Consider the following 16,289-nt stretch of genomic DNA (forward strand, 5'->3'; position numbering starts at 1 on the left):
TTGCTATAAACAGTTTTTACACTTAGGTCTTAATGAAGTGTAGTTACAAAGCAAACATTAAAAATATATAGGAATAGAATTATTACTGGCAGAAGGCAAGGTTAGTTTTCTATAGATTTATATATATGTGTGTATATATGTGTATATATGTGTGTGTATATATATACTCTCTGAAAACTAGAAGGTGCTGACAGTAAGTCTTTTCAGTATCTGATGTGATAATGAGTTTTAGAGTTATTTTGACCAAGGTGAAGCAAGAGCTTATCAAATAGTGGAATTTACTTTAAAACAAAAACACATCCAGAAACAGCGAAGGCATATTCACTCCTTAAAAGCACACAAGACCCAACAAGCCTGTTATGTTATAGACAAATTCTAAAATCACAGACTGCCATGGAAGATGGTAGAAAATGAACAGTCTGAGCAGGCTGGCATGTGATCACAGCAAAAGTGTGAACAAAGCGGATTTTGCTATGTGTTTGGGCTGGACAAATGCTACGACCTAGCACAAGTTTGTTTTTCTGGTCTAAATAGCCTAAAAGGTTAAACTGGGAAAATGAGATGCATTTCTTTTATTCTGTAACTTATCTGATTTTAATTTGGATCATTTTAATTTTCTTGATTGTTTTCCAGAAAAGTCATTTCACCCTAAGATTTGCAACTGATTTTGCTGACTTGGCTTTGATCATCCAGTCACCAAATCCTAGCCTCTTCTGTACTGGCCTCCTTCTGGATGAGCCCTCAATGTGGTCCTTAGGAAGCAAGGTCAATCCAGGCACAGTGGCTCAAGCCTGTAATCTTAGCATTTTTGGAGGCCAACATGGGAGGATTGCTTGAGCCCAGGAGTTCAAGGCTTCAGTGAGCTGTGATGGCACCACTGCACTCCAGTCTGGGCAAATGAGCAACAGCCTCGAAAAACAAAGTAAATATAAATAAAAAGGAAGCAAGGTCAAAAGAAACCATATGCAATAGGAAGTGCATTTTCTACATCTGGCATTTTGTCTGACTGTTGGGCAACCACTTCGTAGTGCTCCAGGGCCCACGACATTTACTGCTATTGCCATTCCTGTGATGGCACTCAACCTCTCCCACGTGTGGCCCCCAATATTGTGTAAGGGTGTAGGCTTGGCCCTGACTCACAGGGAAGAGGCGATTTGTATCCTCTGAGTCACTGGCACCACTTCCTGCTGGCACATCTGAAATTTCACTGAAACATAACCTGAAAAATGAAGGTAGAGAGATATATAGGTGAGGTTCACATTCCTAAAACCCATTTGGAAATTTGATAGAAATAATGACTTCTGAATGCATTCCCATTTTTGTAGCTGTATTGTAAAAGAAGCGCCAACTGCCAATTTTGAGTTTACAGATCATCTGTGTTACATCACCTGGCAAGAAATTCCTCTGTATCTTAGTTACCAATGCCACCAGACCAGAAATGCCACCAGATCTGTTTTTTTGACACAGACACTATCTAAAATCTTTAGTATTATAGTGAATTATTTGCTTAGCAAGAATCTACTGTCAAGAATGAAAAAGCCAAATATAATATTTGAGGTCCAATCATACAGAAATTATGTTCAAACAACACTAAGGTCATGAAAAACCTGACATTAAGGAAATATATGCATATGACTTTAGCATTTATTCCCTCCCTGTATGACTCATTAAAATAATGACTAGCGATTCTTAAGGGTAACCGCATAGTGGATATAGCATTTCTCTGGAGATAGATTTTGTATTCATTGTATCACATTCACTCTTCTACCCTAGTTTGCAAGTGTTTGGGAGCAGAGGCCTATTGCAGGAACATTTGAGAACTACTGTTTTAAAGCAATAGTGCTGTGCAGATGGACATGACTTAGAATTAATTTTGCTGTTTTATTGGCCACATCCATCCATGATGGAATGGCATTTATACACTTTAATTTGAAAGGAACATTTAAAATTGTATACGATTCCACCTGTAAAATATCCTGCTGTAGGATTAATGCAGCAAGTCTCACAGAAACTATCCTGAGCAATGGACTGTGTCCAAGGGAGCGTCACAAGTAAGGAAAGCCCAGTTTTTGTGGAGGCACACCCTGAGCTGAACATTCTTTAATTAAGAAAGACAAATATTTCACCTGTGGCCTGAACAACTGGAACAAAGTTTCCAGCAGTGGAAAAACTAACAACTACTAAAAACCTTAAAAAAAGAAGACTAACAGCAACACTCCAAAGTAAGTTGGATTCTATAATAGTTGCAGGTTGCAATTGGAGGCAATTCCAAGCAGAAAACGATAGGCTTTAGTTTATGCAAAGGTTAGAGAAACTACCTTCAAATGTGCATTTTTTTCTCCCTGGCTAGCAGTTTCCTAGAAGGAGAATTAGTAATGTCTCCTCCAAAACTTTCCTCAGTTGAAGAAATACGTAGGAACAGGAATGTTAAGGATGTAAGCACGTGCAACTAAAGCTCCAATTTGTATTGAGGAAACTGTGTTAGTTAAAGGATTTAATTCTTCGGTAGTGAAAGTATGGTGAAATTATTATTGGGATTTAAAATAAAATGGACTTGAATGAGAATCTAGCTTATCCTCGATAAAAAGCTTAGTGAAATACTTTTCAGCTTGGTTCAACTGATAATGAAATCTAAGCTTTAGCTATTTCTTTGTCATTCAATAAAAATATATTTTTGTGTGGTTCCATAAGAGCAATTGAAGCAGCGTGTATATTGTAGAAAAGCATGGAGTCCGGAGGGGATAATTCTGAATCTTTAAAAACAACAGAATTTTCAAATCATTGAAGAATAGGAAATTTGATGTCAAAAGATAAATTCGTAACTCTTCTCTTCGGTGGTCATAAGTGATCTTAGACAAGATATTTAATTTAAATACACTGAGGGTATTTGAGACTAATAACTACTTCACAGAATTAAGTGTGAAATTTGATATATGAAGTTACACATTATGATGCTGATGCCGATGTGTAATTTAGTTTTCAGAACCCAAAAATATACAATCGGCTTAACAGATACAAGCCTTCTCTAACTGAGAAAAAATAAAATTCCTGTATTACATGAATTAAATTTTTCTTTACAGTACCAAATTGCAGAGCTGTACAAACTTGTTATAAACCAGTAGAGGGCACTGTCCCCATACACTGCTAATACCAGGGGCTAGAAGTTGAGAGTCAAGAAACAAATATTTAGGGATATGTCAGCCATTTCAGGAAAAAAACAACAACAAAAAATTAGTTTATTTCACTGTATTCTTCCCCAAAATCTATAAGATAGGAAAACTTAGATAAATATTAAACTCTTTTTAATGTTTTCAAGATCACGTAGCTCAAGTTTTCCTCACAAGACTGCAGAAAAGTAAATTAACTTTTTCAAGATCACGTAGCTCAAGTTTTCCTCACAAGGCTGCCTTCCACCATACTTTGTGGTCTCTATGTTGGGTTAAATACTCTACTTCAATTACAGCTACCATAATTTATTCTCTGTGATGTCCATTATACTCTAGTATTATTGCCTAGTTCCAAATTCTATAAAGTGGCCCATTTAACAATATGTATCCTTGGGAAAAGTTACTTAAACTGTATATGCCTTAGTTTTCTCTAATGGGGATAATAATAGTATCTTCCTCGAATTGGCACTGAGAGGACTAAAGAGTATAATAGAGATAAGGTGAATACGACCATACCTTGTTGTATTAGTTTGTTTTCACAGTACTTTAAAGAACTTCCCTGAGACTGGGTAATTTATAAAGGAAAGAACTTTAATTGACTCACAGTTCTGTATGGCTGGGGAAGTCTCAGGAAACGTACAATCATGGCCGAAGGCGAAGGGGAAGCAAGCACCTTTTTCACAAGGCGGCAGGAGAGAGAGGGGAGACGGAGGAACTTCCAAACACTTTTAAAACCATCAGATCTCATGAGAACTCACTCACTATCATGAGAACAGCATGCAGGAAACCACCCCCATTGATTCAATCACCTCCCTCCCTACAGATCCCTCTCTCAACACATGGGGATTGAAATTGGAGATGAGATTTGGGTGGGGACACAGAGCCAAACCATATTACTGGTACATAGTACCTGTTCAAGAGATGGATGGTCCTCTGTCTGAACTGTGAAAGGAGTGGAAAGTCGAATATATTTTGTTGCCTTTATGAAGGCATTAATCATCATTTCATAACAGTTACCACTTACTTAGCTACTTCAACGAAACAGGTTGATTCAAACTCTTCCTGTGCTTACAGAAACTGGATTCTCAATGTGGTTCATCTGGCATGCCTATTTCTTCTCATATTAGATAGGATATATTCTGATTTTACCCAGATTACCTTTACCTAGCTGCCAATCAGTCAAGGGGAATTTTCAGGAGTAGGAAGTCATTCTATTTATCACGCACCCTAGGCCAATGAACACCTGAATATAAACGAAAATGTCCAGCGGACTAAACAAAATAACATGGGAGGTATTTTTTCTCAAAAGACCACCTTTAGGGTATAGAAAAAGCAAGCTTAACACACATGTCCATTATCCCCCACAGTAGGTATTATTCACTTCTTCAAACAAAATATGTCTAATTATTTTCAAATCTCAGTTCTGAAATTCGTTATTCCCCAAAGCAATTGCAAGCTGAAGCCATTAATTAATTTAGTGGAGCTTAATTGCTGCTACTACTACTACTACTACCACATTAGTATTTACTATATGACAGTTACTCAGATAAATTGGAAAGGGTGTTTGAAATGCAAATACCTAAAGCTTAAACAGAAGCAGCTAAAAGCTCTTAAGTAAACATGTGTACAATTAACAGGGTTCTTCTTATGATGCTTCCTATACAATTCAGAAACTACTTGAGTCATTCTGATATCTATATTCCAACATTTTATCTTTTCACTGAATACACATGATGAAACAGCTGATTCAAACTCTTCCTATGCTGACAGAAACTGGATTCTAGGGCTCAGTATGGTTCATTTGGTATGCCTGTTCCTCCTCATATTAGACAATATATATTCTGATTTTACTTAGCTTGCATTGTGTTAATTAAAATCTATATTCATGTGTAATGCAATGCAAAGAGTAACTTAGGTACATAAATCAATAAGAATGTTTCTTAGGTTGAGTTTCTTGTTACCATAAGTGGAAACTGATTTTTTATTTAGAACCTTTTTTTTTTTTTTTGTGACGGGGTCTAATTTGGAGCCCATGATGGAATAAAATAGTGGGAATTCTCCAACTGATGTGTGTCTTAGGAAATAAAACTTCAAAATCAAATCTTTGAAAATGTTGTTGTGAAATATTTAGAGCAGGTCAAATCTGTAACCATGAATGTAATGCCAAGGCTTTTATCCTTCCACAGACTAGCTGGGGGTGTTTGTATTTTCTGTTATATGCCTGTTTCCATGAATAATTTTGTTTTACGGTTTTGATGGACCAAATCCATGAAACAAAACTCTGTAAGTACTGCAGTTATGTAGAAATTTGATCAAGATTTCTTTCCTTAACACATTAATTATATATTTGATTTTTCTTCATAAATAGGTTTCCATCTTCTACAGGCAGTCCTCAGTACAACTGTGATTCCATCATGTATCCCAGGAGAGTCCAGTGATAACTGCACAGCTTTAGGTAAGCCCAAGTTTGTCAATGTGGCATCAAGAGACTACACATTTTTAAACAGAAATATAAGCTCAAAGACCATACGTATGTGATAATAAAAAGAAAAGGGTAGGAATAGCTGCTATATTACTTTTTAAACCACCTTATAAACTAATGTTCTGAAAAAATTATATAAAGGAATAACTGGTAGGAGAGGGACCAGACAAATTATATACACAGATTGGACTGTGAAGAGATAGGGAACAACAAGAACAACAAATTGCATTCCCTTTGGTCGTCTCCTGGCTCTTTACTGCAAAACATTCTCAGAGACCACACTGACTGGATTCTGGGCAAAACAGCAAACCAGGAAAACTTCGTGCAGAGTAGGTTTTCTATCTCCCTTTCTATCCCTCTCTGTCTCTTTGTAAGAAGAACAAATGATGGTCGTTTCTTTCTAGGCACAGTGTTTATTCAGAAAACATTTATCGAGTACTTAGTATGCACCAAACACTGTGCTAAGGCATAGAGATACAAAGATAAGTAATACAGTCTTTTCCCCACGAGGATTGTGGACTCCAGAAATAGTCCAAGGGGGATCAGCTTTATCTTCAGTCTTAGCTACAAAATCAAGATAACTGAGTTATTTTGAGGAAGCAGGATATTTTCCATAACAACTTTATCTTTTGTCCCTCACCATCAGGTCTCTGGAGGTTCAGTCAGCCTCCCCCCATCATCTTTTTTTTTTTTTCCTTCTTTGGTTATTTGGGCAAGAGTATTACAATCAAGTTGCTATTTTAAAAATGATTTTATAAGCATCTTTCACATTTTGGTATCTAAAATTTTCTAAAATGAGTTTCACACAGAGGCTCCTATTTTCATTGTTGTATTTGCCTGACAGGCCTTTCTCACTCAGGGTTTGTCTAGTTTGGATTCAGGCCTCATCAGTAGAGATATTGGGAGACTGGTTAATTCATTAATGGTAACCTCAACAACTTGAGAACATACACCAAAGCCAGCCTTACTGATGAAAAATCCACTATAGAATTAAGCTCCTTTGAATTAATTAATGGTATGAGCTTGCAACGGCTTTGGGGAGTAATAGATTTCAGAAATGTTTTGGGGCTTGAGAAAAATTAGACACATTTTGCTTGAAGAAGTGAATAACACCCACTTGGAGAATAATGACACGTGTGTGTTAAATTTGCCTTTTCTACCCTTAAAGGTTGTCTTCTGAGAATGAAATCCTAGCATGTTATCTTCTTTTGTTTAGTCTGTTGGACATTCTCCTTTGTATTCAAGTGTTTATTGATTGGTCTAGGGGGTGTGACAACTAGAGTGACTTCCTACTTCTCAAAATTCTTCTCGACTGATTGGCATCTGACCTGTTTTGTTGAAGCAGCTCGGTGGTTACTGTTATGAAAGAGCGAGAAATTCTTCCATACAGGCTAGAGAATATATTCAACTTTCCACTTCTTTTACAGTTCAGACAGAAGACAATCCACGTGTGGCTCAAGTGTCAATAACAAAGTGTAACTCTGACATGAATGGCTACTGTTTGCATGGACAGTGCATCTACCTGGTGGACATGAGTCAAAATTACTGCAGGTAATATGTCAGAAATAAACAAATACAGTTTGTAAAATTTTGTTTTATAGATTTAGGGGTACAAGTGCAGATTCGTTAGTGGATATATTCAGTAGTGGTGAAGTCTGAGTTTTTAGAGTACCCACCCCTCGAACAGTGTGCATGGAACCCATTAGGCAACTTTTCATCCTTTAACCCCCCCTAAAACTCTTCTACCTTTTGAAGTCTCCATAGTCTATTACTCCACTCTCTATGACCATGTGTACACATTATTTAGCCCCTACTTGAAAGTGAGAATATGTGATAAACAAATGCAGTTTTACTCTTTTTATTTCTATTTTTATACATTGAAATTACCCTATATTTCCATGGGATGTTAAATGCAGTATATATAATATTAGAAACTTTTCTGAGTTTTTACAAATTAGGTAATAAATAGTAGCTTTTAAATTGCACACATATGTCAGAGGTGCAGAGCAGGGTGGGCTTCTGATGCCTCTCACACTTGCCAAGACGGTGTCTCTCTGCTTTGGGTCTTTTCCTTCAACTTCTGTATCAGGTATTGTTTTAAGAATTGATTCCAGGCCAGGCGCAGTGGCTCATCCCTGTAACCCCAGCACGCTGGGAGGCTGAGGCGGGCAGATCACTTGAGGTCAGGAGTTCCTGACCAGCCTGGCCAACAGGGTGAAACCCCGCCTCTACTAAAAATACAAAAACTAGCCAGGCGTGGTGGTGCATGCCTGTAATCCCAACTACTCAGGAGGCTGAGACAGGAGAAATGCTTGAACCTGGGAGGCAGAGGTTGCAGTGAGCCGAGAGATCACGCCACTGCAATCCAGCCTGGGCGACAGAGCGAGACTCCATCTCAAAACAAACAAACAAACAAACAAACAATTGATTCCACTGATTTAGACAAAAGGCATCTCAAATCTATACAACTTACAAAACACCACTGCAGACTGTCAGCCACCATGACAGCTGAACACAACCATCATTTAATACCACAATTTAGCCCAAGAGCTATGTGGAGCCCTTTTATCATTACTGATCTAACTCAATCTTTGAAATCCTCTTTACAACCTTAGCAAATTTTGTTGATTTCTTGAATTACAGTGTGATATTAGTCCTTATAAAACTAATTCAGAACCATGATTTCCTTTTTAAATAACTGATCTTTCTTTCTTCTGTATTTTCCTTAAGGTGTGAAGTGGGTTATACTGGTGTCCGATGTGAACATTTCTATTTAACCGTCCACCAACCTTTAAGCAAAGAATATGTGGCTTTGACCGTGATTCTTATTATTTTGTTTCTTATCATAGTTGTCGGTTCCACATATTATTTCTGCAGATGGTAAGTCAGCATGTTTTTTATACTCTGCTTTTATAAATTATTTTTACATAATGCAGACCTATAAACTGGGTAAAAATGTGGATAAAGTATTAGAAAGATAAGATCAAACCTGTACAAATGACACTTACAAGAGTTGAGAAACTATTAAGTATTATGCCCAATACCTGAGAGATCGGATCAATTGTACCCCAAATCTCGGCATCATACGATATACCCTGTTAAGAAACCTGCACATGTACCCCTGAATCTGAAATAACTTGAAATTCTTTTTTTAAAAAAATGTTTTTGCTGCAGAACATCTGGATTGAACTTTATGATCAGCTCTGGTACTTATTACCTATGTGAGCTTACATAAGTCAAATTGAGAGTATCAATTCCTTTCTTTAGAAAATATGGACAGAAATTCTTATCCTACATTAGTTACAGGGTGGCTGCTTTTGGTGTGTAATATAATATTTCATGTGAAAGTAAATCATAGGAAAGGTGCTACTGTTGTAGTTAACCACCTGAATTTAATTCATCAAGTCACATTTTCTCTTTTATAAAAACAGCCTTGTAAATTAGTAACCTCAGAAGCTTGGGTTATCTTACCATTTAAGGCAGACTGGTGGAACTATTTCTAGAGAATTACAAAAAACGGTTGTTAAAAAAGAGTTTGTGTTAGTCCCCCCAAACAGTCGTACCCCATCCTCATGTGCATTATTGTCACGAGCCGAAGACAGAAAAAATAGAAAGTGAACATTAAAGTCTAGTTTGGCAGGATTTTTTCAGGGTTAGGAGCAAAGGATGGGGACAGCGTGGATTAATTAACAGCAGTTCCTTTTAAAATGTCTCCATGAAACATATTTTGAAACAGGTTCAAATTACTCAAGGTGGATTTAAGTTTTTATTTTTCTGTGAAAGTAGCGCACTTCCAATTTTGAAGGTCTGAAAGTGTGCTGCTTTCATAATATTAAATTTATTTTGTCCGTATGTGATTTTAAGTATCCATCAAATAATAATGCCTTCATAATAAGTTGCCATGACAGAACTAAATACTATTAAAACTGAAATATGCCTGAAAATCTTTGACCACAATCCTTCCCTTTATAGATGGTGCACTGAGGCTTAGAGAGGTTCATTCACATATCCCAGCTCATATAGTTGACAAATGCCAGAGTTAAGAACAAATTCTTTTTAATTCATATTCTTCCAGTAAACATAGACATGATGTGGTTTCCTCAAAGCTACATGTCTCATTTCCAAAATAGGGACAAAATAAACTCAAAAATATTAGGAAAATAGCTTAATTAATAAATGAAAGAAGATTCTCAATTATGACAAATCTATGAATCCTAGCTATGAGACCTTGGGCACGTTATATATAACCCATTTGTATTTCACTTTCTTCATCTGTAAGATGAGGATGGTAACAGCAAATGTGAAGGTAAAATAAATAATGCATATATAACACTTAGAAAACTGTAGGTCACCAAATTAGTGCCTGATAAATATTATTTTTATTTTGATTAGTGATAGCATTATATCAATGTGATGGACAGAGTGTATTAATGTAGCATGATTTGTAAATATTCATTCCTTAGAAGAGAGGAAGGAAAAAGAAAGAAAGAGAGACAGAAAAAGAAAACCTAAAACTCAGACTTAAATGTGGCCACACTCCTCTTGGAATTTCACAATATTCATGATCACATTAAAGACTTGGAGAAACTCTTTAAGTGTGTTTTATCATGTCATTCCAAAATTGTTTGACTACAGCACACCACCTCCTCATCCCTCTTTTTTTTTTTTTTTCTAACCTTGTTCAACCTAAATCTGTTCAACTTTGTCATTTTGGAAACACTATACTAATGTGCTTTTGCAGTCCATATATGACACACTTTTTCCTTTACTGTTAACTGCAGTGCTAACAGTTTCGTTTATGAATATTTCCAGGTACAGGAATCGAAAAAGTAAAGAACCAAAGAAGGAATATGAGAGAGTTACCTCAGGGGATCCAGAGTTGCCGCAAGTCTGAATGGAGCTGTCAAACTTATGGATAACAAGTTTGACAGGGATATGGCAGGGATAACAGTGTGCCTGGTTAATATTAATATTCCCACTTTGTTAATAATATTTATGTTGGGTCAAGTGTTAGGTCAATAACACTGTATTTTAATATACTTGAAAAATATTTTTATTTTTGTTCTATTGTTGACAGACTATTATTTGCTAATGTATAATGTGCAGAAAATATTTAATATCAAAAGAAAATTGATATTTTTATAAAAGTAATTTCCTGAGCTAAATGCTTCATTGAAAGCTTCAAAGTTTATATGCCTGGTGCACAGTGCTTAGAAGTAAGCAATTCCCAGGTCATAGCTCAAGAATTGTTAGCAAATGACAGATTTCTGTAAGCCTATATATAGAGTCAAATGATTTAGTAAGTATTTTTTTTCCTACTCAAATCAATGATAATTGGTTTGACTGTACCAGGGTTTGATGTGTTAGTTGGCACCATGGTGTCACATATTAAAACGGTAATGCAATTGGAATTTGGGAAAAGCAAATATAGGTCCTGTGTTAAACACTACACATTTGAAACAAGCTAACTCTGGGGACTCCATGGTCTCTTCACTCAGGTCTCAGCTCTAACCGTTATATGAGGGGCAGTGGACCGCTCCCTATGCCAGCTCATGACTCCTACATGTACTAGTCACGCATCTACCAGATTCTGCCTATGTAAAATGAATTGAAAAACAATTTTCTGTCATATTTTATTTAAGTAGTGGGCATTTCATAGCTTCATGATATTCCTTTTTTTGTATATTACAACATTTATGTGAGGTAATTATTGCTCAATAGACAATTAGAAAAAAGTCCACACTTGAAACCTAAATTTGTGCTTCGTTTTAGGATATTTCTTTTTATAGGTACTTTGCTGAATTCTAACATTAAATCACAGTCCAAAATTTGATGGACTATTATTTTAAAGTATATGAAGACAATAATTCTACATGTTGTCTTAAGACATGCTGTCTTTTATTCAAGAAAGTTTTAACTTTAAAACAGCTCAGTAAATGGCTTCTTCTAGAATGTGAAGTTATGTATTTAAAGTTGTATCTTGACATAGGAAATGGGAAAAAACTTAAAAATTGACATAGTGTATTTTTCCAAATGAAAATCTCAATTGAAAGCATTTAAAATGTAGAAACTTAAACACACCTTCCTGTGGAGGCTGAGGTGAAAACTAGGGGTCATTTTTCTGACATTTGTTTATTTTTTGGAAGAGACAAAGATTTCTTCTGCACTCTGAGCCCATAAATCTCAGTGAGTTAATAGGAGTATTTTTGGGCTATTGCATAAGGAGCCACTGCTGCCACCACCTTTGGATTTTATGGGAGGCTGCTTCATCGAATGCTAAACCTTTGAGTAGAGTCTCCCTGGATCACATACCAGGTCAGAGAGGATCTGTTCTTCCTCCACTTTTATCCTGGCATGTGCTAGGGCAATGAAGACATAATAAGCCATGGCTGACCTCTGGAGCACCAGATGCCAGGACTTGTCTCCATGTGTATCCATGCATTATATACCCTGGTGCAAGGGATCACATGACTAAAGTCATCTAAAGTCCTGGCCCTGCCCTTACTATTAGGAAAATAAACACAAAAACAAGTAAAGACATATATTCACATACATATTGTATATATATTCATATACAAATATGTATATATATATATGACCTTAATGGATCATAGAACTGCAGTCATTTGTTGCTCTATTAACCATTTATATAAAACTTAAAAACAAGAGAAAAGAAAAATCAATTGATCTAAAAAGTTATTTCTGTTTCCTGTTTAATATAGCTGAAGTCAAAGTATGTAAGAACACATTTTAAGTACTCTACTTACAGTTGGCCCTCTGTGGTTAGTTCCACATCTGTGGATTCAACCAACCAAGGATGGAAAATACTTTAAAAATAATACAACAAAAAGCCAATACAGTATAACAACTATTTACTTTTTTAAAAAATTTTTATTTATTTATTATTATTTTTTTTTGAGATGGAGTCTTGCTCTGTCACCCAGGCTGGAGTGCAGTGGCACAATCTCGGCTCACTGCAACCTCCACCTCCTGGGTTCAAGCGATCCTCCTGCCTCAGCCTCATGAGTAGCTGGGTCTACAGGTGCACGCCACCACGCCCAGCTAATTTTTATATTCTTAGTAGAGACGGGGTTTCACCATATTGGCCAGGATGGTCTCAATCTCCTGACCTCGTGATCCACCCGCCACAGCCTCCCAAAGTGCTGGGATTACAGGCGTGAGCCACGGCACATAGCATTTACATTAGGTATTATAAGTAATGTAAAGATGATTTAAGTATACAGGAGGATGTGAATAGGTTATATGCAAACACTATGCCGTTTTGTATAAGTGACTTGAACATCTGTGCCCGATTTTAGTATGTGCAGGAGGGCGATTTAGGAATCAGTCCCCTGTGGATACCAAGGTACAACTGTATTTATTAAACTTACTAGATGTGAAGACAGTCTGCCTATTTTCAGTGATCTTGGCTGTTTCAAAGAAAATCTATTGACTCTTCAATAAATCAGCTGCAATCCATTTATTTCGTTTACAAAAGATTTATTGTAAGCATCTCAGTCTTGGTTTGTCAGTTTATCTTAAGCATCTCAATTCATAAAAACAAGTCTTTTTCATATTTTTCATCTTTAAGAATGCTTAAAAAAGCTAATCCCTAAAATAGATCTTTGTAAATGCATATTAAATAATAAAGTATGACCCACATTACTTTCTATGGGTGAAAATAATACAAAAATAATTGTTTTAGTGAGGATGGTGCTGAGTAAACATAAAAACTGATTGCTCTCAGCTCATGGGTCCTGTACACAGTGGAAAAATTTTAGTTCACATTTAGTCTAACTCCCCCATTTTACAGATTTCTCACTATATATATTTCTAGAAGGGGCTATGCATATTCAGTGTATTGAGAACCAAAGCAACCACAAATGCATAAATGCACAATTCATGGTCTTCAACCAAGGCCACATAATAACCCAGTTAATCTACTCTTTAACCAGGAATATTAAGTTCTATAACTGGTACTCAAGGTTTAACCTTAAAATTGAGATTTCCTTAACCTTAACCTTAAAATTGACATTTTATTAAACATACATAATACAGTGTAACTCCACTGTTCTCCTAAATAATTTTTGCTCTAATCTCTCTGCCAAAAGTCAAAGTGGTGGGAGAATTGGTATACTGGTATGACTATGCCTTAAGTCAGATTTTTATTTATGAGCCTTTGAGACTAAATTCAATCACCACCAGGTATTAAATCAACTTTTATGCACTACGATTCTAGTGTCTGACTTTTCTTAAATTCAATAATGCAGTTTTTAAAAACCTGTATCTGACCCACTTTGTAATTTTTGCTCCAATATCTATTCTGTAAACTTTTGAAAACAAAGTTTTTAATTCGATGCTCAATATATTCTTTTAAAAAATTCTTGTTCATATGGGAGAAGAGGGAGTAACAACTTGTACAAACAGTATTTGTGGTGTGTATTTTAATGTTTTAAAGAAGAATAATTTTATTTAAATATCTGTTATTCAAACTTAAGATGTTAAATGTAATATAATGTATTTTCCTTTTATTTTGCACTCTGTAATTGCACTTTTTAAGTTTGAGAGCCATTTTGGTATACACTTTGTATTAAAGATGCTATGGAACATAAAGTTGTATTGCATGCAGTTTAAAGTAACTTATTTGACTATGAATGTTATCAGAGTACTGAATTGTATCAATTTGTTTGTGTTCAATATCAGCTTTGATAATTGTGTACCTTAAGATATTGAAGGAGAAAATAGATAATTTACAAAATATTATTAATTTTTATTTATTTTCTTGGGAACTGAAAACAATTGAAATAAATAAAAATGCATTGAACATCATGCATTCAAAATCTATGTTGACAATGCAGCTTCATTCTTTTTTTTTTTTTCTTTTGCATTTTTTTCCCCACAATACATTAAAGGGTTTAAAAGCGGTGACAGGGATATAATGTGTGTAGATACAAAGACTCAATGGTGTTCATTTGAGAAAAAATTCTATAAATGTATCACATTTTATAGCCAGCATAGTGAAGAATTTCTTGAAATAGAAGGAGCCACATTAGTTATAAAATTCTAGGTGTTGGTATTTAAAAATCCTAGAAGTTAGGTTTTTTTTTTTTTTGAGACAGAGTCTCACTCTATTGCCCAGGCTGGAGTGCAGTGGTGCGATCTTGGCTCACCACAACCTCTGCCTCCCAGGTTCAAGTGATTCTCCTGCCTCAGCCTCCGGAGTAGCTGGGATTACAGGCACGCGCCACCATGCCCTGCTAATTTTTGTATTTTTAGTACAGACATGGTTTCACTATGTTGGCCAGGCTGGTCTCGAACTCATGACCTTGTGATCCACCCACCTCCGCCTCCTAAAAGTGCTGGGATTACAGGCGTGAGCCACCATGCCCAGCCTGGAGTTAGTATTTTTTAAAATAATATTTTAAAGAGTATTTCAAAAGAGTATTTCTAAAAAGAATAGATATCCTATTGGGAAGTAGCATTTGCAAGGATACATCAGCTAGAATGGTGTCTCATGATTCTCTCAGCCTCTGTGAAGAGGTGTGACTCCCCTGAGCCGTCAGAGCAGACAAGCTTGATTCTTCCCACCCTCCATCACAGTGATGGATGGCTTCCTTGGTTTTCCTTCAGCAGTCTACAGAGTACTTGCTCCATTCCTTAGCTCCTTGGATCTTTCATTAGCTTGCGGCTGGGGAAGGGATCTATGGCTTTGACTGTTTGACAGGGAGTTAAGCAATTTGTTCTGGGTCACACCACTGGCAATAGGTGGAGTGTCATGAGAACTGAGGTCTTCTGACTCCTAATTCCACTAACGTTCTGGCCGTGTCAGAGGCAGAGGAAGATTATAAGGAGTTAGTCTCAGATTTAGTTTAGAGTTTTCTTGGGGGAAATAGAAATTCTTATAAAATAGAATCTTTGAATTGTCATAGAATCATTACACTGATTTAGTTCAAGGTCTGAGAATCCAGAAGATTAAGGAAGAGAACTCTTAGAAACACTTTTTTTCTCTTGGCTTCCAGGATATCACACTCACCTGCTTTTCTACCTGCTTCTCAGTCTTTTGCTAGATCTTCCTCAATATTTCCCAATCCTCTACCATGGACCTGTCAACAACAGAGTGCTCCAGAGCTCAATCTTGTAATTTTTCTCTCCGTACAACCACTCCCTACTTCATTTCATACAGTTTCATATCTTTAATTGCTGTCTATATACTGATTACTCCCAGTCTAGATATTTGCCATGAGTTCCAGATGTCTGTGTCCAATTACCTAACATCTCCACTTACATATTCACTAGACATTCAAAGGTGACACGTTCAATAACTAATATTCCCCTAAAAATGTTTCTTCAATAATGTTCCTATTTCAATTAAATTCAACTCCATCTTTCTTGTATCTCAGACCAAAAACCTGCTATCTCTTTCTGAGAGGTGCTAAATTACCCATCTTCAAGTGATTTCAGAGAGAAATACCCTAAACTTTTACAATGATGGCATAATTGGTCATTTTGAAGAGATTATGCAGAGGGGGGAAAAAGATTCCAAGAAACTGGAGTTACACAGAATATCAGAGTCTTCAAAAGGATAAAATTATAAGCACTGAATTTGACTCTGATCAATGCTAGAACATATTTTTCCCTAA

The 16,289-nt window shown here is 36.1% G+C and overlaps 1 protein-coding gene across 1 annotated transcript; it reads left to right on the forward strand.

Annotated features, from left to right (window-relative positions):
* The first annotated feature begins 5,540 nt into the window (after positions 1–5,540).
* Positions 5,541–14,491, forward strand: EREG (epiregulin). The gene is made up of 4 exons (XM_050790977.1): positions 5,541–5,622; positions 7,077–7,200; positions 8,380–8,529; positions 10,462–14,491. The coding sequence occupies exons 2-4, from the start codon at positions 7,136–7,138 to the stop codon at positions 10,541–10,543; spliced, it is 297 nt and encodes a 98-aa protein (XP_050646934.1). The 5' UTR covers positions 5,541–5,622; positions 7,077–7,135; the 3' UTR covers positions 10,544–14,491.
* Positions 14,492–16,289: the final 1,798 nt, after the last annotated feature.

The sequence above is a fragment of the Macaca thibetana genome, chromosome 5 (assembly GCF_024542745.1).
Source record: "Macaca thibetana thibetana isolate TM-01 chromosome 5, ASM2454274v1, whole genome shotgun sequence".
Taxonomy (NCBI): domain Eukaryota; kingdom Metazoa; phylum Chordata; class Mammalia; order Primates; family Cercopithecidae; genus Macaca; species Macaca thibetana.